The 27235-nt window shown below is 48.7% G+C and overlaps 1 protein-coding gene and 1 long non-coding RNA gene across 2 annotated transcripts in view; one reads left to right on the top strand and one right to left on the bottom strand.

Annotated features, from left to right (window-relative positions):
- LOC310649446 overlaps positions 1-27235 on the top strand; it is a 313283-nt gene that overhangs the window by 15747 nt on the left and 270301 nt on the right. The gene's annotated exons all lie outside the window — the stretch shown is intronic.
- Positions 1065-27235, bottom strand: part of LOC310649308 (myosin-6-like) — a gene marked incomplete at both ends in the record, with an annotated part of 36248 nt that continues 10077 nt past the window's right edge. Inside the window, 17 exons of the mRNA XM_083377649.1 lie at positions 1065-1214; positions 2466-2642; positions 5135-5377; positions 6251-6379; positions 7644-7770; positions 9563-9699; positions 12025-12148; positions 12817-12934; positions 13238-13325; positions 14481-14554; positions 16075-16384; positions 17702-17872; positions 18962-19111; positions 24578-24696; positions 25520-25658; positions 25787-25890; positions 26641-26739. Of these exons, the coding sequence (XP_083233775.1) occupies positions 1065-1214; positions 2466-2642; positions 5135-5377; positions 6251-6379; positions 7644-7770; positions 9563-9699; positions 12025-12148; positions 12817-12934; positions 13238-13325; positions 14481-14554; positions 16075-16384; positions 17702-17872; positions 18962-19111; positions 24578-24696; positions 25520-25658; positions 25787-25890; positions 26641-26739 (2459 nt within the window). The remainder of the gene's footprint in view (positions 1215-2465; positions 2643-5134; positions 5378-6250; positions 6380-7643; positions 7771-9562; positions 9700-12024; positions 12149-12816; positions 12935-13237; positions 13326-14480; positions 14555-16074; positions 16385-17701; positions 17873-18961; positions 19112-24577; positions 24697-25519; positions 25659-25786; positions 25891-26640; positions 26740-27235) is intronic.

Below are 27235 nucleotides of genomic sequence, written 5' to 3'. Positions count from 1 at the left end.
AGTCCTTCTTTTCTCCAGACTAGCCAAACCCAAATCCTGCAACCGTTCTTCCTATGTTTTAGTCTCCAGGCCTTTTAATCATTTTAGTTGCTCTTCTCTGCACTTTTTCCAAAGTCTCCACATTTTTTTTTTTTTTTTGGAGCGTGGTGACCCAAAACTGGACGCAGGATTCCAGGTCTGGCCTTAAGCTGGGTTCACTTTGTGTGATTTGCTTTACGCCTGCAGCAAAATGGTACAATTCTCCACCCGCAAAGAGAAGCAGAGATGGTTAAATTGACTCTTTCATCCCAAACAAGAGAATATATTTTATTTTTGTTTCTATTTGGAAATTGCTTCGCGGATTTTGTGCTTGCGATGGAATTTTTTTTTTAATGAAACTTTGATTTTGTTTTTTGCCGATGAGATAGGTTCGTTGCTATAGAAACGGCTAGCGGATACTGTTGGGTAAAAGTAAAAAAGTTGAGGTTGTCAAGTTGTTATACTGTGCTACAGAGAGTTGGAAGTTGACACCTTTTTCCCCCCCTCCTAATTCCATATTTTCTCTTTTTTTTTTCTTCTTCCTTCCCCCCCCCCGTTTTTTTAATTACCTTTTAAATTTTATTTTTGTATTTTATATTTTGTTGAACTAATAAAAATGTTTTTTTAAAAAAAAAAAAAACCCGTAACAAAAAGGTGTTAAAATCAGGCATGGTCATGGGATGACCTGCTTAATGACCGCATTGCTTAATGACTGAACGCCCAGGCTCAAATTTGGTCGTACGTCGGAGACTAACTGTATTCTGTCTTTTTTTTTTTTCTTTCCCACAAAACCGGGCTACAGAGTCCTGCAAACTAGGATTTCTGGATAAAAGGAACAATTAGCCATTCTCCAGTTTAACAAAGGAAGCTTCCCAAACAAGTTGTGGGTGACCCAACACACTAGTCCTGTTGGAGGGATAGGACCAGTTTCACCTTATTTTGGAGGCAAATATGAATGCTCTTGTGCTTGGAAATTTTCCAGAGTGCCCCTCTGATCCCCCCACCCCCGGTCTGGAGAACCCAAAGGCACAGAGTTGGGGATTCCCTTACTTTTTCATTTTCTCTTCCAGCTGCTGTTTGTCGTTCTCCAAGTCCATAACGTTCTCTTGTGCCAACTTGAAGTCTCCTTCCAATTTTCTCTTGGAGCGTTCGAGCTCCATCCGGATCTTCCTCTCCTGTTCCAGAGACCCTTCCAGCTGTTGAGGAAGGGAAGAGAGGAGAGAAGGAAGAAGGAAGCGAAGAAGGGAAAGGGAGGGAGGAAGGAAGACAAGAAGGAAGGGAGGGAGGAAGAAGGAGGAAGGAAGGAAAAGGAAAAGAAAAGAGAGGAAGGAAGGAAGGAAGGAAGGAAAAAAGAAGAGAGGAGAGAGGAGGAAGATAAGGAAGGAAAGAAGGAAAGAAGCGAAAGAGAGGAAGGAAGGAAGGAAGGAAAAAAAAAGAGAGGAGAGAGGAGGAAGATAAGGAAGGAAAGAAGGAAAGAAGGGAAAGAGAGGAAGGAAGGAAGGAAGGAAAGGAGAAAGAAAGGAAGGAACAAAGCAATGAAGGAAAAGGAAAAGGAAAAGGAAAGAAAGGAAAGAGGAAGGAGGGAAAGAAGGAAAGAAGGGAAAGAGAGGAAGGAAGAAAGGGAAACAAGAAGGGGAAGGTGGAGGGAGGAAGAAAAGAAGGAAGGAAGGAAGGGAGAAAGAAAGGAAGGAACAAAGGAATGAAGGAAAAGAAAAAGAAAGGAAAGAATGGAAAAAGGAAGGAAGGAAAGAAGGAAGGAAGGAAGGGAGAAAGAAAGGAAGGAACAAAGGAATGAAGCAAAAGGAAAAGAAAGGAAAGAATGGAAAGAGGAAGGAAGGAAAGAAGGAAAGAAGGGAGAGAGGAAGGAAGGAAGGAAACAAGAAGGGAAAGATGAAGGAGGGAGGAAGAAAAGAAGGAAGGAAGGAAGGGAGAAAGAAAAGAAGGAACAAACGAATGAAGGAAAAGGAAAAGAAAGGAAAGGAAGGAAGGAAGGAAGGAAGGAAGGAAAAGAGAGGAAGGAAGGAAAGAAGAGAAGAGGACTTTAAATACAAACTCAATGTCCCTTTAGGGATAGGCATGGATGGTGGGCCACGCCACAAATTCTGCCACCTTCACCGCCGGATTCTCTCCAGATGCTCCACGTTTAATACCCCTAGAAGCCGCAACCAGCATGACCAAATATTGAACTATCCAGCAGGTTTCATTCCTCTCTACGACTCGCTGGCCGCTCAATTTAGGCCAGGCTTGTCCCAAATCAGCATCTCTCGATGGTGCCGAGAGCAGAGGCCGGCGAGTGACGGGTGGACCTCCCACCCCAGTTTGAGGGCCACCAGCGTTACGGCCTTTCAACAAGGCCGCTGCGTTGGGTCAGCAAAAACCGGGTCCAGGAGGAGGGCCCAGGGGCCTGGAGGGCTGGAGGTGCCCACCTTCTGCCTGGGTCCACTTACGTCGTCCACTTGTTGCTCCAGCTTCATCTTGGCTTTGCTCAGGCTGTTGACTTTGTCTTCTTCTACCTGGAAGTCATCCAAGGCTTGCTGGTGGGCCTCTTGCAGCGACTTCTTCTCCTTGGTCAGTTTGGCGATGATCTCATCCAGGCCAGCCATTTCTTCGGTCAGGTTCTTCACCTGGTGGTGAAAAACAAAGGAAAGAGGAAGGAAGGGAGGGAGGGAGGGAAGAAGGGAGGGAAGGAGGGAGGGAGGATGGAAGAGAAAGTGGGAGATGGGAATGAGGAGGGAGGGAGAAAGGAAGGGAGAGAGGGAGGGTGAGAGGGAGGGAGGGAGGGAGAGAGAGGGGGAGGGAGATGGGAATGAGAAGGAAGGAGGGAGGGAGGGAGGGAGGGAGGGAGGGAGAAAGGAAGGGAGGGAGGAAGGGAGAGAGAGAGGGAGGGGGATGGGAATGAGGAGAAGGAAGGAGGGAGAGAGGGAGAAAGGAAGGGAGGAAGGGAGGAAAGGAGAGAGAGAGGGAGAGGGAGGGAGATGGGAATGAGGAGAAGGAAGGAGGGAGGGAGGGAGAAAGGAAGGGAGGGAGGAAGGGAGAGAGAGAGGGAGGGGGATAGGAATGAGGAGAAGGAAGGAGGGAGAGAGGGAGAAAGGAAGGGAGGAAGGGAGGAAAGGAGAGAGAGAGGAAGGGAGAGGGAGGGAGATGGGAAGGAGGAGAAGGAGGGAGGGAGAAAGGGAGGGAGGGAGAGAGGAAGGGAGGGAGGGAGGGAGAGAGGGAAGGAGATGGGAAGGAGATGGAAGGAGATGGGAATGAGGAGAAGTAAGGAAGGAGGGAGGGAGAGAGGGAGAGAGAGAGGAAGGGAGAGAGGGAGGGAGATGGGAATGAGGAGAAGGAAGGAGGGAGGGAGAAAGGGAGGGAGGGAGAGAGGGAGGGAGGAAGGAAGGAATGGGGAGAGGGAGAGAGAGAGGAAGGGAGATTGGAATGAGGAGGAAGGGAGGGAGGAAGGGAGGAAGGAAGGAAGGGAGAGGGAGAGAGAGGGGGAGGGAGATGGGAATGAGGAGAAGGAAGGAGGGAGGGAGGGAGAAAGGAAGGGAGGGAGGAAGGGAGAGAGAGAGGGAGGGGGATAGGAATGAGGAGAAGGAAGGAGGGAGAGAGGGAGAAAGGAAGGGAGGAAGGGAGGAAAGGAGAGAGAGAGGAAGGGAGAGGGAGGGAGATGGGAATGAGGAGAAGGAGGGAGGGAGAAAGGGAGGGAGGGAGAGAGGAAGGGAGGGAGGGAGGGAGAGAGGGAAGGAGATGGAAGGAGATGGAAGGAGATGGGAATGAGAAGTAAGGAAGGAGGGAGGGAGGGAGAGAGAGAGGAAGGGAGAGAGGGAGGGAGATGGGAATGAGGAGAAGGAAGGAGGGAGGGAGAAAGGGAGGGAGAGAGGGAGGGAGGAAGGAAGGAATGGGGAGAGGGAGAGAGAGAGGAAGGGAGATTGGAATGAGGAGGAAGGGAGGGAGGAGGGAGGGAGGGAGGAAGGGAGGAAGGAAGGAAGGGAGAGGGAGAGAGAGGGGGAGGGAGATGGAAATTAGGAGAAGGAAGGAAGGAGAGAGGGAGGGAGGGAGGGAAAGCAAGGAAGGAAGGAGAAAAGAGAAGAGAGGAGAGGAGAGGAGCGTGTACTAGAATCGGTGGGCAACCAGACCGCGTGGCCAGTCCCACAGATGTGATAGCAGCTTCAGAGACTGCAGGCCCCTGAAGTGTGGCTGTGATGTCCTTTAACAATTGGCGGGTTCTTGTGCACTGAGGTTGTGCAACTGCGAGGGAGCAATGCAAGGCTGTGTGTGTGTGTGTGTGTGTGAACATGTGCATTTTGTGCTCAGCCTTCAAAGGGCTTTTTTTGTTTTTTGAAATATAATGATAAAAAAATTCTAAAAAGGAAGGTTAAAAACGTATTTACGACGGTCCTGGCGTCCCGGGGTGTGTGTGTCACGCGATCCCCCTTTTTGCGACCTTCCAACCAGCGCAGTCAACAGGGGAAGCTGGACTCTTTGAACGACCGTGTGAGTAGCTTGACAATCGGACTGATTCCCTTAACCGCGGTTGGCAAGGAAGGCCGTAAAATGGAGCCAAACGCGACAACTCTCTTGCTGAGCGATGGAAACTCTGGGGCCCCTTGCGGCCGTCAAGTCGAGGACCGCCCGTCCTTTCAGCGTACTGTTGTGATTCAGAGTCAGCCTGTGGGTTCGGCAGTTGGGTCGGATGACTCAGAGGAGGAGGGGGGTGTTGGAGAGCTTGCTGATGAGAGCCCTCAGCCAGGCCCCTCCCACCTGGTCACGACGGAGACCCAGCTGTGTGAGCCTGACCGCGTGGATGAAGATGACCCACAGCTGGCCCTGTTCAAGGGTGCCCGACGCAGGAGGCAGTCAATCAGGAGTAAACAGAGGAAGGCAATGGGGCACCTCGGAAGGAGGCAGAGAGAAGCCATGCCCTGAACTGTATAAAAGGGGAATGCGTGGGAGGGCTGGTTTGCTGAAGGCAACCGCTTGAATAGCTCCTGTTTCATAGTTCGTGTCTTGTTCTGTTTGCTTTTGTGTCCATAAATTTGGCAGGCTTAGTTGCAGCCTCTTGCCTTCTTGTAAAAGGGGTTGTCCCTGCCTTTTCTGCAGGGCCGGTAGCAGGCTGGTACAGAACACGTACCTTGTTCTCCGTGGCGTGCTTCTCCTTCTCCACCTTGGCCAAAGTCAACTCCAGGTCATCAATGTCCTTCTTGAGCTCAGAGCACTCGTCTTCCAGCTTCCGCTTCTTGGCGGTCAGTTCCGCGTTCATCTCCTCTTCATCTTCGATCCGTTCGGTCATCTCCTTCACTTTGGCTTCCAGCTGGATCTTGTTCTTGATCAGCTGGTCACAGCGCTCCTCGGCGTCGTTCAGGTTGTCTTGCTCCTGGGGAGAGGAGGAAGGGAAGGGGGAGGAGGAGGAGGAAGGAAGGAAGGAAGAACGAAGAGAAGATCTGTAGCTCGGGGTTGAAGCGTGGCGCTCTCCGAGCCGGGTGTTTTTTTTCCTCGCAGACGTCTCATGACCCAAGTAGGGAACGTCATCGGTGCTAGAAGAGGATGGGGTTTGCAGAGCGGAGGAGGCGGAAGGGTGAGACAGAGAAGCAGGAGGAGCAGGTGGAGGAGGAAGAAAGGAGAAAGAGGAGGAGAGAAAGAGGGGGAGGGGGAGAGAAGGGAGAGGGAAAAGCCGAAGGACATCAAGGAGGAGGAGAAGGAGGAGAGGAGAAAGAGGAGGAGAGAAAGAGGAGGAGTGGGAGGAGAGGAAAAAGCAGAGGAGGAGGAGGAGAGGAGAAAGAGGAGGAGAGAAAGAGGGGGAGGGGGAGAAAAGGGAGAGGAAAAAGCAAAAAGGACGACAAGGAGGAGGAGAGGAGAACGAGGAGGAGAAGGAGGAGGAGAAGGAGGAGAAGGAGAAGGAGGAGGAGAAGGGGAGGAAGAGGAGAAGGAGAAAGAAAAGAAGGAGGAGGAGGAGGAGGAGGAGGAGAAGGAGGACTGTGGGGTCCTTGGTGCTCTCTGAGCTTGGTAATTCTCTTGCAGACGTTCCACAACCCAACTAGGGAATGTCATCAGTGCTAGAAGTTTACTCAAACCCCCCTCCCTTCTAGCACCGACGACGTTCCCTAGCTGGACCGTGGAACGTCCGCAAGAAAGCCACCCAGCTCAGAGAGCGCCAAGGACTCCGTGTAAAGAAAGAACTCCAGGACGAGGAGCAAGGATGCCAACCTCTGAGTTAAAAAGGAGAGCAAAGCGGCTTAAATATACTCACAGCTTGAACTTGCAACTGGAGGTCATTCTTCTCCTGGAGCAATGATACCATCTTCTCCTCCAGCTCTTTTCTACGGGTTTCTGATTTCTCCAGAGCTTCCTTCAGCCTCCCAAATTCTTCTTTCATCGTCTGTGAAGGATACAAAAGAGTCACCTCAATCAATCAATCAATCAATCAATCAATCAATCAGAATTAGAGCTGGAAGGGACCCTGGAGGTCTTCTAGTCCAACCCCCCCGCACAAGCAGGAGACCTTATACCACTCTGGACAAATGGCTGTCCAATCTCATCTTAAAAACCTCCAGTGTTGGGAGCACCCACAACTTCTGGTGGCAAGCCGTTCCACTGGTTAATTGTCCTCACTCTCAGGAAGTTTCCCGCAGGTGCTTTGGTAAATAACTGGCAAATTGGAAGGCAACTACGGGGATAGCTGTGCCCTCCCTCTCACAGTTTCGAACCTGTGGCTCTTTGTAAGGTTGTGGTGAGGAAAAATAAACGGGCAGGTAGTCCTTGACTTGCACCCGTTTGTTTAGGGACCCATTCAAAGTTACAACGGCACTGAAAAACGTGACTTAGGAAGGTTTTCCACCCTTGCCACATCCCTGTGGTCCCGTGATCAAAATTCAGACACGAAGGAAGGCGAATACAGGTGTCCCGGGATAATGTCACGGGATCCAATCTGGGTCAGTCAACCGGGACCAGAGGTTTTTAACTTCCGGGTTTTCAGACTCTTGCTGGACACTATCCTCAGGGAAATTGTCTCTAGTCAGTTCTCCGAAGATGGAATCCAGCACGAGTCCTAAAGCTCAGAGGACCGGCCCAGATTGGATCCTGCAAACATTTGGACACTTGGCAGCTGTCCTGTACCTGTGACGGTTGCCGTACTCTGGGGTCATGGGATCACCTTTTGCGAACCCTGCAAACAATACTTATAAAAAGGGTCACATTGTTACCAGCTTAACAACCATCGTGAGTCACGACTGTGTTTCCTGTTTTAAATTCTGTTCATATAAAGTCCGACACAGCTCAGACAAAGAGCACTGTCACCATGTGCTTTACTGCTCAACTGTTTTTAAACTATAACAGGAAACACGGAACTCTGCTTAGAAGTAAAGAGCATGGCGTACATCCCATAGAGCCAAACTTTTAAACACTGCCGTCTGCTGGCCGAATACTACTTGAGCTGTTGCACAGAAATGCATTCCAACAACAAATTCCGACATTTCCAGAGTCAACCAAGATCGTAAGTCGAGGACTGCCTGTCCAAGTGCAAATAGAAATGTAACTCTTTTATGTTTTTACGGTTTTAATTATTGGAACGTTGTTTGCTGCCTATAGTCAATTGGAAAAAAATGAATGAATGAATGAATGAACGAACAAATGGAGGCAGTCACCTGCATTTCTTTCTCTGTTTCCGCGCTCTTCAGCAAAGGCTTGATCTTGAAGAACAGCTTCATCCAAGGCCAGTTTTTAACCCCCATGAAAGCCCGGATGTTGTACTGGATAATGAGCAAGGCGTCCCTGGTGGAAAGGACCACGGAGAACCACACTGTAGCTTTTCAGAAAACCCTTTTTTCCTTCCTCCACCCTCCGTCCCATAGGAATTCGCTCCTCAAACAAACCCTCAGAATTCACAGCAGCCCAACTATCGCTGCAATTCTAAGCGGAGTGTGCGAAAAATAGAAAAGAAAAGAAACGGCCCTTTTACACGTAGTTGTCATTTAGCGGCTGATTTGTTTAGTGACCATTCACCGTCACGACCGTGACAAAAAAGCAATTTTCAGACCAATCCTCACATTTACGACCTTCACGGGTCTGTAAAGCAAAAGAAAGCTGAAGGAAGGTCAAAAAGCAGTCGTATCTAATCTCTTAGGGGTTGCTTCGCTTAACGGCCAAATTGCCGGTCCCTGTCGCTAAACGAGGACTACCTGAGTTCTTCTTTACATTACATGTCTAAGCTGCCCAGAGTTGGGAGAAGTCTAATCAGTCAGAACAGAGCAGGAAGGGACCTTGGAGGTCATCAAGTCTAACCCCCTGCTCCGGCAGGAGACGCCATTCCATTTCAGACAAGTGGTTGTCCAATCTCTTCTTAAAAACCTCCAGTGATGGAGCACTCACCGCTTCTGGTGGCAAGCTGTTCCAGTGGTGAATTGTCTTCACTGTTAGGAAGTTTCTCCTCAGTTCCAGGTTGCTTCTCTCCTTGATTAGTTTCCATCTTGCCTTTTGGTGCTTTGAAAAATAAGTTGACGCCCCCCCACTCTTCTTTGTGGCAGTCCCCCCAAATACTGGAACTCTGCTATCATATCCCCCCAAATCCTCCTTTTCTCTAAACTGGCCAAACCCCTGCAAACGTTCCTCCTATGTTTTAGTCTCCAGGCCTTTAAATAATCTTTGTTGGTCCTCTCTGCATTTTTTCCAAAGTCTCAACATCTTTTTTTGCAGTGTGGTGACCAAAACTGAATGCGGGATTCCAGGTGTGGCCTTACTAAAGACTTTATAAAGTTGTTGTTGTTGTTGTTGTTGTTGTTGTTGTTGTTGTTGTTATTATTATTATTATTATTATTATTATTAATTGAATTTTTATACCGCCCTTCTCCCGAAGGACTCAGGGCGGTGAACAGGGCATATAAATAGAAATACAAAAGTTAAAAAAGGATTAAATAATTGTCCAATTAAAACAATCAGAATATAAAACCCATTAAAACCTTAACGTTCCCCCATCAGGCCAGGCCAGCTTGTTCGAATAAATGGGTCTTTAACCCGTGCCGGAAGGAGCGAAGATCCGGTGCCGTCTGGAGCTCAACCGGCAGTTGGTTCCATAAAGCCGGGGCGCCCACAGAGAAGGCCCTCCCCCTGGGGGCCACCAGCCGGCATTCTCTGACCGGAGGCACCCTGAGGAGGCCCTCTCTGTGGGAACGCACAGGGCGGAGGGGAGTCGACGCCGGCAGCAGGTGGTCCCCGAGGTATTCCGGACCCATGCCATGTAAGGACTTAAAGACCATGACCAAGACCTTGAACCTCACCCAGAAGACAACTGGTAGCCAATGCAGCTCGCGGAGCAAAGGTGTAACATGGGAGTACCGGGAAACTCCCAAGACAACTCTTGCGGCCGCATTCTGTACCAGTTGGAGCCTCCGAGTGGTCTTCAAGGGAAGCCCCATGTAAAGAGCATTGCAGTAGTCCAGACGAGAGGTCACGAGCGCATGAGTGACCGTACACAGGGCATCCCGGTCCAGATAGGGCCGCAACTGACGCACCAGGCGAACCTGAGTTGACGTCAACATCCATAACCTCGGTCTCCTCTGGGACTTACCTGCGCTCCATGATCTTCTGGAATTCAATGCGCATGAGTTGGCCCCTCGCCCGGGCTTGGATTCGAGTGATGATCCGCGACAGCCGTTCGTCTCGCAACTCTTCCAGGTGGCCCAACAGCCCAGCCTTGAAAAATACCTGTGGGATGGGAAGACCTGTTGGGGTTTCGTTCATTTTATTCACCAAGAGGGGGGGAAAAAAGAGGAAAGAATAAAAGCAGCCCTCAACGTACGGCCACAGTTGAGCTCACAACGGACGTTGCTATGTGAAACATTTGTGAAGGGAATTTCGTCCCGTTTTACGACTTTCCTTGGCACATTCGTTAATTGAATCACTGTGGCTGCCCCAAAGGTGTTTTTTTTTCCCCACAAGAGGCAACTGGACTTTCTTGGTTTTTTTCGAAGACGTTTCGCTTCTCATCCAAGAAGCTTCCTCAGCTTCTCAGTTGTTAAGATAGTCACACAGTTGTTAAGTGAATCTGGCTTCTCCACTGACTTTGCTTGTGACAAAGTCACAAAAGGGGATCATGTGACACACACACACACATCCGCGACGCTGCGACCATCATAAATATGAACCAGTTGTCAACAGTGATGGGATTCAAATACCTGAACATCCAGTTCTCTGCATGGATGCAGGCCTGGGCCTCCGAGGCCTAGAATGAACTTCCAGAAGTGACATCCATGCACTTCCTGCGGGCCGTTCTAGGCGTGGGAGCTCTCCTCCAGGCCTCCGAGGCCTAGAATGCACTTCCGGAAGTGACATTCATGCACTTCCAGTGGACCATTCTAGGTGTGGGAGCTCTCCTCCAGGCCTCCGAGGCCCTGAACGGACTTCCGGAAGTAACATCCATGCACTTCCAGTGGGCCATTCTAGGCGTGGGAGGCCTCCTCCAGGCCTCCAAAGCCTAGAATGGACTTCCGGAAGTGATATCCACGCGATTCTGGTGGGCTGTTCTAGGCCTGGGAGGCCTCCTCTAGGCTCCGAGGCCTAGAACGGACTTCCGGAAGCAGCGTGGGTTCAGACAGTTCTCCGAACTCAACAAAATTTAGCTACCGGTTCTCACGAACCGGTGCGAACCAGCTGAATCCCTCCACTGGTTGTCAAGCATCTGAATGTCAGTCACGTGACCGTGGGGATGCTTGCAATGGCCATAAGTATGAAAAATGGTCATAAGTAACTTTTTTCAGTGCCGCTGTAACTTGGAATGGTCACTAAATGAACTGTTGTAAAGTGGAGGACGACCTTCACAGAAACATGTTTGTAAGATCCACTTGTCAAACGGATTTCCCTTTTAGTTGTCATTTGCACAGAGGTGACTTTAAAAACAGAGTTTCTCCCGGTGGGCTATTTAAAGATGCATGGACTTCAACTCCCAGAATTCTCCTGCAGGCTGGGGAATTCTGGGAGTTGAAGTCCACAAAGCTTAAAGTTGCCAAGGTTGGACGCTCCTCCTCCAAAGGTTACAAAGACTCGGATATAAATGTAAGAGTATTTGGTATGGTTTTTATATAGACATAAATATAAAAATCTGTGCACGATTATCGGCCTTGGTTATGTGCCCTCCTCTTTCCATATTTCGCATTTGTCCTTTTTGTCTTTTAGTTTGTCAGAGAGATCTTTGTGCAGCCATGCTGGTTTCTTCTTGGATTTCTTTTTTTTCTTTCTCAGTGGTATTGTGCTGGCCTGGGCTTTTATGATCGCATTTTTCAGGATTTCCCACACTTCCTGGATTGTTTTCCCCTTTAGGATTTTCATCCCTGGGATCTTTCCTAGGATGTCTCTGAGTTCGTTAAAATTGGCTCTTTTGAAGTTTAAGACCCTGGTTGGATTGTTTTCTGTTGCTAGTGTTTGCCTTATATTAAATCCGTTTGACAAGTGGATCTTGTTTTTGTTTAAGCAATCCCTGATTTACAACAATTCGTTTAGTGACCATTCGCAGCTACAACGGCACTGGAAAAAAAGTGAGCTATGACCGTTTTTCACACACTTAACGACCGTTGCAGAATCCCCCGCGGTCATGTGATCCAAATTCGGACGCTTGGAAACTGGCAGGTATTTATGACGGTTGCACTGCCCCGGGGGTTACACGATTCCCCTTCTGCAGGAAAAGTCAATGAGGAATCCAGATTCACTTAACAGCCGTGTTCCTAACTTAACAACTGCAACGATTCGCTTAACAACGGTGGCAAGAAAAGTCACAAAATGAGCCGTAAGGCTCACTTAGCAGCATAAACGTGCACTTCATTCCGGATTAATAAGGAATTCGCCAAGTCTCTTTTAAGGGCCCTTAATAGGAGCGTGCAAAATGCGGATCCTAAAATCTCCTCCTTTTCAAGGTCAAAACAGCCCTGCTGGTTTTATCCTCAAAAAGATGAAGTTTCTTTCCTGGGGTCCTTAAGGGAAAAGCAGAGGAGTGGGAGCATAGAAACCGCCCCCCCAATTCCAATTTCCTCGCCTCACCTTGGTGTGTCCAAATTTGTACTGGTTGTGGTCAATGTCCAAAGAGCTCAGAAGCTTTTCTGCCCCCTTCCGGCTGTCGATAAACTGACCCTCCGGGATGGCTGCCGGGTTTAGGATGCGGTATCTGGTGCGAGAGGAGAAATTTGGCTGAATTTTCTTGCTTAAGTTTAACCCCAAAGAAGGGAGCGGTGTGTGTGTGTGAGTGTGTGTTTCCACCAATTCTCCAAAGCCCCCGAAGGCAGGACAAGAAGCAAGGGATGGAAACTAATCAAGGAGAGAAGCAACCTGGGATTAAGGAGAAACTTCCTAACAGTGAAGACAATTAACCAGTGGAACTGCTTGCCACCAGAAGTTGTGGGTGCTCCAACATTGGAGGTTTTAAAGAAATGATTGGACAACCACTTGTCTGAAATGGGATAGGGTTAGGGTCTCCTGGCAGGAGTTGCGCTACCTGTGGTCTTATCAAGGTCTTTTTTTATTTAAAAAAGTATTTTATTAATTTTCTATTATTGCAATTCGTTAGTGCTTAGTGAAGACCCTGTCGTCCGGGTTGATTTTTATTTTTATTTTTGCTTCGTCATAAAAGTTGTTACTCTCTGCCTCGTTTTTTCCAGCCATTGATAAAACAAGTTCCGTATCTGAAAGTTTCCTGTCTCTTCTTGGGTCTTTGATAAGGTCTTATCAAGTGGCGTTAACCCATCCCGTGATCTCGATTCTCTCCTTCCATTAGGCAGGCTGAGCTGACTCTCCCCAAAAGACCCTTTGGAAACCCCACCCCGGGCGTGGATTCACCTTTGCCTAAAGTCCCCGTAGAGGATCCGGTTGGGGAATCCTTTCCGACAGATCCGGATCCCCTCCAGGACGCCATTGCAGCGTAACTGGTGCATGACCAAAGGGTTGTCCATGACACCTGAGAAAGAAAAAGACGCAAAGAGAGGAGGGGAAATTAAAAGATTATCCCCTTGGAAAGAGGCATCCTGGGCCCACCGTCTGGATTCACACAACCACACTAAACCCGAAGGGCATAGCGAAAACAAAAACGAAAAGACAATAGGCAATGCTCAAGAAATGAAATTAGAACAGGGGTCCTCAACCTCGTCAACTTTAAGACTTGTGGACTTCAACTCCCAGAATTCCTCAGCCAGCTTTCCCCAATCTAAAAGCCTGGCTCTCCCACCCCGTCAGCGGATCCCTTTTGATCCCACTGGATTACCGGGGGCCTTTCGTTCGTTGGGGATGATGCACCGCACAAAATGAGGGTGGGTGGTTTTGAGGTTGGCCATCAACTTGTTGAGGTTCTCCTGCCGGAAGAAAAAGAGGAGGAGGAGGAGGAGGAGGAGGAGGAAGGGAGGGGAGCAGGGCGGGGAAGGGAGGGAAGGGGAAGAGAGATAGAGGGAGGGAGGGAGCAGGGAAGGAGAGATGGAGCGAGGGAGGGAGGGAAGAAGGAAGGAGGGAAGGAGAGGGAAGAGGAGAGGGAAGGAACCGAGGGAGAGAAGAGGGGAAGGAAGGAAGGAAGGAAGGAAGGAAGGAAGGAAGGAAGGAAGGAAGGAAGGAAGGAAGGAAGGAGTAGAGGAGAGACAGAGGGAGGGAGGGAGTAAGGAAAGAGAGATGGAGTGAGGAAGGGGGGAAGGAGGGAGGGAAGGAGAGAGAAGAGGAGAGAGAAGGAACCGAGGGAGAGAAGAGGGGAAGGAAGGAAGGAAGGAAGGAAAGGAAGGAAGGAAGGAGTAGAGGAGAGACAGAGGGAGGGAGGGAGTAAGGAAAGAGAGATGGAGGGAGGGAGGGAGGGAGAAAGGAGGGAAGGAAGGAGAGAGGAGAGAGAAGGAACCGAGGGAGAGAAGAGGGGAAGAGAAGAGGGGAGGGAAGGAAGGAAGGAAGGAAGGAAGGAAGGAAGGAAAGAGGAGTAGAGTAGAGACAGAGGGAGGGAGGGAGGGAGGAAGGAGGGAGGAGGAGAAAGAGGAGGAGAGAGAGAAGCAACAGAGGGAGAAAAGAGGGAGAGGGAAGCAAGGTAGAGGAGAAATGGGTGGAGGGATGGATGGAGGAAGGAAGGAAGGAAGGAGAGAGAAAGAGGCGAGATGGAGGGAGGGAAAGAAGGAAGGAAGGAAAGAGAGAGAGAGAGAGAGGAGGAGAGGGACAGGGAGGGAGGGGGAGAGAGAGAGAGATGTACATTGTGTTTCTCCTGGCAAACCCCCAGTAAGCGCTAAAGCAGTATTTCACCCCTGAGCTGTAGGGACCCCCGACTCCCAGAATTCCCCAGCCAGCACGCTGTGTTTGGAACCCCAACCCCCCCAACCCCCCCTCTGTAAACCAGGCCCCCAAAGGCCCAGCTGCGGCTTCTAGTCAGAAAAGAGGTGGGCTCTGGGTGGGCTCTCCAAGCTCCCCCCTCGCCCCTCCCCCTGGGAAGCCTGGGACCCATCCTCCTGGTCCCGGGAGGGGGTGGGGGAGTCCCCGTCTCCTACCCGGTGGAGCGCCGAGACCGTCTGGAAGGAGGAGCCCTTCTTCTTGGACCCTTTGCCCTTCCCGCCCTCTCCGCCTGGGGAAGAAGAGAAGGGCCGTTGCAGGAGGATTGCTCCAGAAGTCCAGGGAGTCCTCGACTTACGACTGTTTGCTTAGCGACCAAAGTTATGACGGCCCTGGGAATGATTTACAGCTAGCCCCGGAACGCTTACGGCCTTTCCTCTTTTCCTTTCCTTTCTTTCCCCTCTTCCTTTCCGTTTTCTCTCTTCCTTTCCTTTCCTTTTTCTATCTTCTTTTCCTTTCCTTTTTCTATCTTCTTTTCCTTTCCTTTTTCTCTCTTCCTTTCCTTTCTCTCTCTTCCTTTCCTTTCCTTTCTCTCTCTTCCTTTCCTTTCCTTTTTCTATTTTCTTTTCCTTTCCTTTTTCTCTCTTCCTTTCCTTTTTCTCTCTTCCTTTCCTTTTTCTCTCTTCCTTTCCTTTTTCTCTCTTCCTTTCCTTTCCTTTTTCTCTCTTCCTTTCCTTTTTCTCTCTTCCTTTCTTCTATCTTCTTTTCCTTTCCTTTTTCTCTCTTCCTTTCCTTTTTCTCTCTTCCTTTCCTTTTTCTATCTTCCTTTCCTTTCCTTTCTCTCTCTTCCTTTCCTTTCCTTTTTCTATTTTCTTTTCCTTTCCTTTTTCTCTCTTCCTTTCCTTTTTCTCTCTTCCTTTCCTTTTTCTCTCTTCCTTTCCTTTCCTTTCTCTCTCTTCCTTTCCTTTCCTTTTTCTATTTTCTTTTCCTTTCCTTTTTCTCTCTTCCTTTCCTTTTTCTCTCTTCCTTTCCTTTTTCTCTCTTCCTTTCCTTTCCTTTTTCTCTCTTCCTTTCCTTTCCTTTTTCTATCTTCCTTTCCTTTCCTTTTTCTATCTTTCTTTCCTTTCCTTTTTCTATCTTCCTTTCCTTTTTCTATCTTCCTTTCCTTTCCTTTTTCTATCTTCCTTTCCTTTTTCTATCTTTCTTTCCTTTCCTTTTTCTATCTTCCTTTCCTTTTTCTATCTTCCTTTCCTTTCCTTTTTCTATTTTCTTTCCTTTTTTCCTCTTCCTTTCCATTTTCTCTCTTCCTTTCCTTTTTCTCTCTTCTTTTCTTTTCTTCTCTTTTCTTTTCTTTTCTTTTCTTTTCTTTTCTTTTCTTTTCTTTTCTTTTCTTTTCTTTTCCTTTTTCTATTCCTTTCCTTTCCTCCCTCCCTCCCTCCCTCCCTCCCTTCCTTCCTTCCTTCCTTCCTTCCTCATTCCTGATTTGTGGGTTTCATCTCTCCCAATTGTCCTCTTTGCCTTCTCCAGGACATTCCCAAGATGCTGAGGGCCCTCAACCCCAGAAGATAAGGCCCTTTGGACCTCAACTGTGGACACCTCAACCATTGAGCAAAGAGCGCCCTTATTCACCCGGAATGCCGGTCACCCCAACTCTTATTTTCCCCGAGTGGCGTTAATGCCAGCTCTCCAAGAGGAGGTCAAGACGAGATGGTGGTTTCTGGGGCATCTTCAGATCAAGACCACCCTGGAGACGCAGAAGGTTCAAGCCCATCGTGACAAAATTCTCTCTTCCCCCTTCCCTCCCCATCTCACCCGCCTCGTTGCCAGCGTAGGTGGAGAAGAGCGTGGCCAGCAGCTTCAGGGCCGACTTCTGGTAGAGGGCCACCACCGTCTCGTTGAGCGGGTCCTTGTTCTTCTCCAGCCACCCATTGATGTTGTAGTCCACGGTGCCAGCGTAGTGCATCAGGGCAAAGTGAGCCTCCGGCTTCCCCTTGGTGTTGCGGGCTTTTCCGAAGTTGGAGGACTTGCCCAGGTGATTATCATAGAGTTTGGCCTTGAAGGTCATGTCGCTGGCCTTGGGGAACATGCACTCTTCTTCCAGGATGGACATGATGCCCAGAGGCTGAGCCAGAAGATGGAGAGAAAAGGGACAACAGTGAGGACGGAAAGGATGGCTGCCCAAAAAGCCAACACGGTGCTAGGCTGCATCAACGGAGGGATGGAATCAAGATCAGGTGAGGTGTTGATACCGCTTTACAAGGCCTTGGTAAGGCCGCCCTTGGAATACGGCGTCAAGTTTAGGTCACCACCATGGGACTGGAGGCTAAAACATCCGAAGAACGGTTGCTGGAATTGGGTGTGTCTAGTTTAATGAAGAGAAGGACAAAGGGGGACATGATAGGTGTCTTCTAGTATCTCAGGGGCTGCCCCAAAGAAGAGGAAGTCAAGCTATTCTCCAAAGCGTCTGAAGGCAGGACAAGAAGCGACGGATGGAAACTCGTCAAGGAGAGAAGCAACCTAGAACTAAGGAGAAACTTCCTGACAGTTAGAACAATTAACCAGTGGAACAACCTGCCTCCAGAAGTTGTGAAGGCTCCAACACTGGAAGTTTTGAAGAAGAGACTGGACAGCCATTTTGTCTGAAATGGTCTAGGGTTTCCTGCCTATACTGATGAATTGTTCTCACTGTCAGGAAATTTCTCCTTAGTTCTAGGTTGCATCTCATCCTTGATTAGTTCCATCCTTCTCTGTTCCTCTTCTCTGCCCTTTTTCTCGCGTCTCAACATCTTGTTTACATTGTGGTGACCAAAACTGGACACCGTATTCCAAGGGTGGCCTTACCCAGGCATTATCATCCACTTCTTATATTCACAGTCTAACCAGAAGCTGTGAATGCTCCAACACTGGAGGTTTTTAAGAAGAGACTGGACAGCCATTTGTCTGAAATGGTATAGGTCAGGGCTAGGCAACCTCGGCTCTTTTATGACTCATGGACTTCAACTCCCAGCATTCCTGAGTCAGCATAGCTGACTCAGGAATTCTGGGAGTTGAAGTCCATGAGTCATAAAAGAGCCAAGGTTGCCTAGCCCTGGTATAGGGTCTCCTGCCTGAGCAGGGGGTTGGACTAGATGACCTCCAATTCCCTTCCAGCTCTGTTATTCCTCCTCCTCCTCCTCCTCCTCCTCCTCCTCCTCCTCCTCCTCTTAAGAACCGATTGGACTGATTGGGGATTGGACTAGAAGACCTCCAAGGTCCCTTCCAATTCTCTGTTCAACCAGAAGAATCAGATCTTCCTGGAATCTGAATCCTCTTTCTTCTGCTCTCCAATGACCAAGGGGTTGTTCGGCTCCTAATAACCCACCTGTTGTTCAGGGAAGTTCGTCTGAGATACGCTTCCAGGAAGAAACAACACGAGGTTTCCCCCTGTTCCCCAACTTACCTTCTCAATGAGGTCAATGCAGGCCTGGAGGTCCATGCCGAAGTCAATGAAGACCCATTCGATGCCCTCCTTTTTGTACTCCTCTTGTTCCAGCACAAACATGTGGTGGTTGAAGAACTGCTGGAGCTTCTCGTTGGTGAAGTTGATGCAGAGCTGCTCAAAGCTGTTGAACTGGAGGGGGGGAGGGGAAAGGAAGTTATGGACCTTCGTGCAGGTGAGCATCTCCAGAAGATCAGACTTTTTTTTTCTTTTTTTCAGCAGGGACCACTACAGTTAGGTCAAGGCTCCAGGAAATTAGGGAGGGAGGAAGGAAGGGTGGGTAGATGGAGGGAGGGATGAATAATGGAAAGATGGATAGGTGGGTGGGTGGAAGGGAGGGAGGGAGGGAGGGAGGAAGGGAGGGAGGGAGGGAGGGAGGGAGGGAGGGAGGGAGGAAGGGAGGATGATGGATAGATGGATGGATGGTTGGGTAAGTGGAAGAAAGGAAAAGGAAGGAAGGATGGATGGATGGGTAAGTGAATGAGTGGAAGGAAGGGAGGAAGGGAGGAAAGAAGGGTGAGTGGAAGGAAGGAAGGGAAGGAGGAAGGAAGGAAGGAAAAGGAAGGAAGGGTGGAGAGATGGATGGAGGGAAGGAAGGGAGGGAGGGAGGAAGGAAGGAAGGAAAGAAGGAAGGAAGGAAGGGTAAGTGAATGAGTGGAAGGAAGAGAGGGAGGAGGGAGGGAGGGAGGAAGGAAAGATGGATGATGGATGTGTGAGTGAGTGGAAGGGAGGGAGGAAGGAAGGAACAAAGGAAGGGAGGAAGGGAGGAACAAAGGAAGGAAAGAAGGAAGGAAGCAAGGAAGGAAAGATGGAAGGATGCATGGGTGGGTGAGAGAGTGAGTGAGTGGAAGGGAAGGAGGAAGGGAGGAAGGAAGGAAGGAAGGAAGGAAGCAAGGAAGGAAGGAAGGAAAGATGGAAGGATGCATGGGTGGGTGAGAGAGTGAGTGAGTGGAAGGGAAGGAGGAAGGGAGGAAGGAAGGAAGGAAAGAAGGAAGGAAGCAAGCAAGGAAGGAAGGAAAGATGGAAGGATGCATGGGTAGGTGAGAGTGCGTGAGTAAGTGGAAGGGAGGGAGGGAGGGAAGGAGGAAGGAAGGAAGGAAGGAAGGAAGGAAGGAAGGAAGGAAGGAAGGAAGGAAGGACGGACCACCCAAAGTCAACCCACCAATGTAGGTTACATGGGTCTCCCCCTGCTCCCTGTAGACCCTGTTGTGACGGACTTACATCGAAGATCTCAAACCCTGCAATGTCCAAGACGCCGATGAAATATTGCCGAGGCTGCTTTGTCTCCAAAGAGTTATTGATCCTGACCACCATCCAGCTGAACATCTTCTCGTACACGGACTTGGCCAGGGCCCCGATGGAATAATACACCTGGGTGGACAGGAGGGGTCAGGGATTTGCACTGTGAAACATAGAATGATAGCGTTGGAAGGGACCTTGGAGGTTTTCTAGTCCAACCCCCTTCTCAGGCAGGAGATCCTACACCAAGGGTCTTCAAACCTGGCCCTTCGACAACTTGTGGACTTCAATTCCCAGAATTCCTCAGCCAGGCACGCCTGGCTGAGGAATTCTGGGAGTTGAAGCCCACAAGTCATCCAAGGGCCAAGTTTGAAGACCCCTGTCCTATACCATTTCAGACAAATGGTTCTCCAGTCTCCTTTTGAAAGCCTCCAGCGATGGAGCATGGACAACTTCTGAAGACAAGCTGTTGATTGCTCTCACCATCAGGAAATGATTCCTTACTTCTAGGTTGCGTCTCTCCTTGGTCAGCATCCATTGTTTCTCGTCTTGCCTTTTGGTGCTTTGGAAAGCAGTAGGACTCCCTCGTCTTTGTAGGAGCCCCTCAAATATTGGAACACTGTTATCATGTCCCCCCCGGTCCTTCTTTTCACTGAATTAGACATCCCCAATTGCAGCAACCGTTCTTTATATCAGGGCTTTTCAACCTTTTCACCCATTGTACCACTTTTAGGATATGGCAACATCCGAGGACCACCAGTCGGCTAGCAAGGGGTCAAAAACTTGATGACAACCCAAAAAAAAAAAAGGAAAAAAGTGATGAAGTACAGGTAGTCCTCGACTTACAACAATTCGCTTAGTGACTGTTCGAAGTTACAACGGCCCTGAAAAAAGCCCCCCCCCCAAGCCACAGCCGAGCAAGACACCTGCCCGCCCGCCTGGCGGCGCTCTTCCTCCTGTCCGAGGTTTTCATGGTTGTGAGCATTTCTGTTGAGGATTGGCAGCGGGGATGGGGTGGGGGGGTGTTTGGTTTTTATTCCTCCCCCCCCCCCCGTCTGCTGGGTGGTTGCAGCAGGTTTTGGTCACTTCACATGACCCTGGGACACTGTGACCGTCATAAATAGGAATCAGTTGCCAAGCATCTGAATGTAAGTCACAAGACCCTGGAGATGCTGCAACATTCCAGCTGATTGGCGCTTCTTCTGGGCTCAGAAGCGCCGGGATCAGCGCCGAGATCCAGCCGGAGCCTGGCGCTGATCCTGGCGCTTCCGCTGAGCCCCGACAGCCCTGCAGCTCCAGCCGTCTCTCGCTCAGGCTTGTGCAGTGCTGCCACCGGTTCAGCTCCTTCCCCTCCCCCGCTACCACTTTTCTAGGATGGTTGCGTACCCCCTGACAGGTGCCAACGTACCACAGGTGGTACCGTATTTTCCGGCACATAAGACGACTGGGCGTATAAGACGACCCCCCAACTTTTGAGATGATTTTCATGGGTTAAAAAATCGTCTTATACGCCGGAAAATACGGTACCCGTACCACTGGTTGAAAAGCCCTGCTTTATATTTTTTAGCCTCCAGCCCCCTAATCATTCCTGTTGCTCTTCTCTGCGCTTTTTCCAGTGTCTCAACATCTTTTTTGTATTGTGGTGATGGAACTGGCTGCAGTCATTGTTTCATACCAACACCCCTCCGATAAAGGAGAACTTTCATGCCTCAGGGTTAAAATGAGGGCACCGTGGTGCTCTCTGTGCTTGGTTGCTTTCTTGCAGATGTTTCATGACCCAACTAGCGAACATCATCAGTGCTAGAAGGGAGTGTGGGAGGAGGAGGAGGAGGAGGAGGAGGAGATGGAGGAGGAGGACTGTGGGGTCCTTGGTACTCTCTGAGCTTGTTGGTTTTTTGCAGACGTTTCATGACCCAACTAGGAAACATCATCAGCGCTAGAAGGGAGTGTGGGAGGAGGAGGAGGAGGAGGAGGAGGAGGAGGAGGAGGAGGAGGAGGAGGAGGAGGAGGAGGAGGAAGGATTACGATTGTGGGGTCCTTGGTGCTCTCTGAGATTGCTTGTTTACTTGCAGATGTTTCATGACCCAACCAGGTAACATCATCTGTGCTAATTAGGTTTCAGTGGATAATGAAACATCTGCAAACAACAACCAGGCTCAACGAGCACCAAGGACCCCTCCCAAGTTTTAATTTCCCACAATGCCACGGGACTCTGGTCTACCAGGAGCATCGTGGGACCCGATAAAGGCAACCTCCATCTCCCTTAAGCCCTTTCAAGTCCACAAGTGGCCTCGGTTTAAAAATTCTTTTGGCATTTCTCTTCCTTCTTTATCTTCTGAAAGCACACAAAAGCCAGACTGGATCAAACCAATGTTGGTTTAGCTCCACAACAGCCGGACAGTCGCCTCCTTAAAGCCAATAATCAGGATTTGAGAATAGCAAACTTCCCTTAATCCTGCAAGCATACCTCAGTTGATTGATACCTTGATCTAAACCAGGGGTCTTCAAACTTGGCCCTTTCATGACTTGGGGACTTCAATTCCCAGAATTCCTCAGCCAGCGTGCCTGGCTGAGGAATTCTGGGAGTTGAAGTCCACAAGCAGGGGTCTTCAAACTTGGCCCTTTTATGACTTGGGGACTTCAATTCCCAGAATTCCCCAGACAGGCATGCTGGCTGAGGAATTCTGGGAGTTGAAGTCCACAAGTCATAAAAGGGCCACATTTGAAGACCCCTGATCTAAACCTGACAGAAGAGCAATCAAATCTATCAAGATTTTTAGACGGGATATAAATAAAGGTAAAGGTAAAGGTTCCCCCGCACATGCGTGCTAGTTGTTTCCGACTCTAGGGGCCGGTGCTCATCTCCGTTTCAAAGCCGAAGAGCCAGCGCTTGTCCGAGGATGTCTCCGTGGTCATGTGGCCGGCATGACTAGACACCAAAGGCGCACGGAACGCTGTTTCCTTCCCACCGTAGTGGTCCCTATTTTTCTACTTGCATTTTTACGTCCTTTCGAACTGCTAGGTTGGCAGAAGCTGGGACGAGTAACAGGCACTCACTCTGTTACGCGGCACTCGGGATTCGACCCGCCAAACTGCCGACCTTCTGATCGACAAGCTCAGCGTCCAAACCCACTGAGCCACCGCGTCCTTTTTTTTATAAATAAATAAAAAGACACAAATCTCGGCTGGGATCACCTGCGATCCAAGGAATTACGAATTCGAGGCTAACCCTTCTTTTAAAACCCTGCACGAAAGATGCTGCTGTAGCCACTGGTATTTTTGCTTAATCAAAGAGTGCTTCAAAATACAGGTAGTCCTCAACGTATGACCACAATTGAGCCCAAATTTCCTGTTGCTAAATGAGACAGTTGTTAAGAGAGCTTTGCCTCATTTTTACGATTTTTCTCGCCACAGCTGTTAAGTGAACCTCCGCAGTTGTTAAGTTAGTAACGCGGTTCTTAAGTGGCTTCACTTTGCGTGTCAGAAGGTCGCAAAAGAGGATCACGTGACCCCCGTGGGACGCTGCGACCGTCGTAAATACGAGCCAGTTGCCAAGTGTTTGAATTTCGATCACGTGACCATCGGGCGTGTGTGTGATGCAACAGTCGTAAGTGTGAAAAACAGTTGTAAGTCACTTTTTTTAGTGCCGTTGTAACTTTGAACGATCACTAAAAGAACTGTTGTAAGTTGAGGACTATCTATAATAGCTTGGGTGTTATTTATAGCCATTTTTCTCCAGTTTCCAGTGTTCAAAAGAAGAAATATCTCGCCAAGAGACCCGTTTTTCAGTTTCTAGCCGATGATGCCATGCCTTAGAAGGAGATCAAGCTGTCAGCCAGGATTTGCAAGCTGTTGTGTATTTGTGGCTTACTTTGTGTTTTGGGATCCAGCTGTCAGGGACATAGTTGAAGGCCGTGGGTGGGACAGGTGTTTGCTGAGCCCGGCTCCCCCCAAATCCATAGTTTCAGGCCTGCTCGAATTGGGTATGTCTAGTGCAGGGGGTAGGCCACCTTGGCTCTTTTATGACTCGCGGACTTCAACTCCCAGAATTCCTGAACCAGCATAGCTCAGCTTGGAAACCTCTCCCTTTCCCCTCAGCGTGGCTGGCTCAGGAATTCTGGGAGTTGAAGTCCACAAGTCATGAAGGGGCCATAGGTCCCCCATGCTGGCTCAGGAATTCTGAAAGTTGAAGTCCACAAGTCATGAAGGGGCCATAGGTCCCCCATGTTAGCTCAGGAATTCTGGGAGTTTAAGTCCACAAGTCATGAAGGGGCCAAAGTTTCCCTCATGCTGGCTCAGGAATTCTGGAAGTTGAAGTCCACAAGTCATGAAGGGGCCATAGTTCCCCCATGCTGGCTCAGGAATTCTGGAAGTTGAAGTCCACAAGTCATGAAGGGGCCATAGTTCCCCCATGCTGGCTCAGGAATTCTGGAAGTTGAAGTCCACAAGTCATGAAGGGGCCATAGTTCCCCCATGTTGGCTCAGGAATTCTGGGAGTTGAAGTCCACAAGTCATGAAGGGGCCATAGTTCCCCCATGCTGGCTCAGGAATTCTGGAATTTGAAGTCCACAAGTCATGAAGGGGCCATAGTTCCCCCATGCTGGCTCAGGAATTCTGGAAGTTGAAGTCCACAAGTCATGAAGGGGCCATAGTTCCCCCATGTTAGCTCAGGAATTCTGGGATTTAAAGTCCACGAGTCATAAAAGAGCCAAGGCCTAGTTTAACCCTTGGCCTAGTTTAATGAAAAGAAGGACTAGGGGGTGACATGATAGCAATGTTCTCCTCGACTTACGAATAAGCTTGTTTAGTGACCGTTCAAAGTTACAACAGCACTGAAAAATGTGACTTATGAACGTTTTTCATAGTTACGACTTTTGCAGCATCCCCCGTGGTCACGTGTTTCAAAACTCGGACGCTTGGCCACTGACTCATGTTTATGACGGTTCCTCCCTGTCCCAGAGTCATGTGATCCCCTTTTGCGACCTTCAGACAAGCAAAGCCAATGGGGGGAAGCCAGACTGACTTAACAATTGCATTACTAACTTAACAACTGCATTGATTCACTTAGCACAACAGTGGAAAGAAAGGTCGTAAACCCGCTTGACAAATGTCTCGCTTAACCGCAGAAATGTTGGGCTTAATTGTGGTCGTACGTCAAGTTTCAAGTTTAGTTTCAAGTTTTATTTAATTTGTATACCGCCCTTCTCCTTGGTAGGGACTCAGGGCGGTTCACAGGGCATATATAAAAAAGACAATACAAAAATTAAAAAAAGATTAAACCCATGCCCAGTTAAAAACAATAATACAAATCTAAAACGACAAATTAAAACCCATAATCCCCCGTCAGGCCAGACCAGCCATTTCAAATAGGTGGGTCTTCAGGCCACGACGGAAAGTTCGGAGGTCTGAGGTCGAGGACTGCCTGCACTGAATTCGCCCTCCTTTGCACTGAGGAAACGGGCCCTTTAAGAATTGGAAGGCAGTAGTTCAACAGATGCTGTTTCCTCAGTTGTGCAGCTCCAGGGAAAGTTCAGCCAAGCCCAAAGACTTCCCTGTTGGACAACTCCGACCCAGCCTAGGAAGAGGAAGCATCCTTACCTGTTGGACATTTTGCCCTTTGGTGACATATTCGTTCCCAACCTTCACCCGGGGGTGGCACAGCCCTTTGACCAAGTCGGCTGAGTTGAGACCCATCAAGTAGGCAGATTTATCTGCATCTGGAGAATAAAAGAAACGGTTCCGGCAAATTTCATGGGAACATAAAACAAGAAAGGTGAGATATATCCTCTTCTGATGTCCTCTTCCTTCCATTACAAGTCTTCTGCTTCTTATGACACTCCGAGAAGACCTCCTCTATCTTTCTTCCTCCCAAAATGTGTCCCTGCATCCAGTGGAGCAACACAACTGGAGAAGGCTTTTGAGGAAGACCTTTTCGTACCATCTGCAACTGCTCCAGCCCTTTTTCCTTTATCCTAAGGTCCATTGCTTTCTCACTGTTATGTTTTTATAGGTAGCAACACATAGCAAACAAAGAGCACTGTCACCATGTGCTTTACTGCTTTCACTGTTTAACTGTAACAGGAAACTCTTCTTAGAAGAAAAGAGCATAGGGCTAGGGTTATGTCACCATGAAGCCGGAGAGCAAAATGGACATCGCCAACACAGTCAGAGTGCTTGGGTATGGTTAGGAGGGCACTGACTTTTCTAGGCTGCCCTCTCTATGTTTCCTGGTAAAATACATGGGAAAATCCCATTGGAGGAGAATTCCACTTAGGGTTAGGGTTAGGTCACCATGAACTCGAAGAGCAAAATGGACATCGCCAACAAATTTGGAGTGCTTGGGTATGGTTAGGAGGGCACTTACTTTTCTAGGCTGCCCTATCTATGTTTCCTGGTAAAATACATGGGAAAATCCCATTGGAGGACAATTCCACTATAGAGTATATAGATCCAAACTTGTGAACACTGCCATCTACTAGCTGAATATCACTATGGTTGTTGCATGGAAATGCATTCCAACATATCAATTCCAACACTCACCCTCCGTCCCATCAGGCTCAGCCTGTTCTTCCCGTTGCTTCTGCTTGTACTTCATGTTCCCATAGTGCATGATGGCGCCCGTCAACTTGTAGACACCCACTTTTTCCTCAGGTGTGAAGCCCAGGACGTCAAAGGCACTCTGAGTGGGAAAGAGGTGAGGGAGCAGGAAGAATCAATGTCCATGAAAAGTGAAGAGGAGGACGTAGGTTGTCCAGCTTGCTACCCATTCCTGAAAGGTTGGTGAACCTCAACCCAAAGTCAACTTACGTCGGTGGCCATTAGCTCTTCGGAGTCATCGATGGAGGCCACAGTTACTTCTCCTTGGGAGACGTAATGATAGTCGTAAGGGTTATTCGTGATCAGGAGGAGATCTGGTAGGAGAGGATGGGAGGAAAAGGTAAAATTATGAAATGAGCTTATTCCAGTGGTGGGATTCAAATATGTGAACAATCTATTCTCTGTGTGGATGCCACTTCCGGAAGTCCGTTCTGGGCCTGGGGAACAAAAAAATTAGCTACCAGTTCTGCCAAAGTGGTGCGAACCGGCTGAATCCCACCACTGGTTTATTCATAAAACAGGTGGTCCTGGATTTACGGCCACGATGGAGCCCCAGATTTCTGTCATTAAATGAGACATTTGTTAAGGGAAATCTTACGATCTTTCTTGCCGCAGTTGCTAAGTGAATCACTGCGGCTATTAAGTTAGTCACATGGCTAAGCAAGGACCATATTCGACTTCCCACTGGCTTCCCCACTGACTTTGCTTGAAAGGAGGTCACAAAAGGGGATTGCATGGCATTGGAGCACAGCAACAGTCATAAATACGAGCCAGTTACCAAACATCTGAGTATAGATCACCTGATTATGGGGATGCGGTAAAGGTCGTAACCGTGAAAAATGATCATAAGTCACCTTTTTCAGTGCTGTTGTAACTTTGAACCGTCACTAAATGAAAAGTTGTAAATTACAGACAAATTGAGAGAGAGAGAGAGAGAGAGAGAGAGAGAGAGAGAGAGAGAGAGATGGATATGGATATGGATATGGATATAGAGATAGATAGATAGATAGATAGATAGATAGATAGATAGATAGATAGATAGATAGATAGATAGATAAACTTGCCCAGAAGTTCCGGCTTCTTATTGGACAGGATTTGATAGAAGATGTGGTAATTTCTCTCAGATTTGAGCTGAAATATCACCCGGGACTTCTCTAAGAGATCTAAAAACGAGAGAGAGAGAGAAAGAAAAATACAACAGAGGCTAGGTAAAAATGAGAAGAAGAAAAGAAAAAAAAACGAAGAGACAAAAAGATGAACGAATTTGAAATGAGATACGAAGAAGTGCTTGATTGAAAAAAAGTGTCTGTCAACAAGCGCCCGATGGATAGATAATTTTTTTTGAAAGGGAAGCTAAAGGTTGGGTGGAAAGACGGACAGAGGCGCAATCAATTAGGTCTTATTGAGTTCAAGGTGATTCATGTTTGAAACTCAACTTGATCGTGGCTGGGAATAATTTATAGCCCTTTCAGTCACCGCTTTGACCTCATTCATCCATCTTATCTGCTGTCTTTCCACTTCTGAGTCTTTCCATTTTCTATATAAACCATTTTCCTCAGCTGGAACTGCTAAAATTCTCAGCCAGTATTGGTGGGTCAGGATTAGAGATGGGAAAGCCTGGGGGGAAAAAACTGAAAAAATTGGGGGAAAAATAGTTTC

The sequence above is a fragment of the Vipera ursinii genome (genome assembly GCF_947247035.1).
Source record: "Vipera ursinii genome assembly, chromosome: Z".
Taxonomy (NCBI): domain Eukaryota; kingdom Metazoa; phylum Chordata; class Lepidosauria; order Squamata; family Viperidae; genus Vipera; species Vipera ursinii.
The sequence above is the reverse complement of the archived record's forward strand: the minus strand, read 5'-3'. Positions and strand labels throughout refer to the sequence as shown.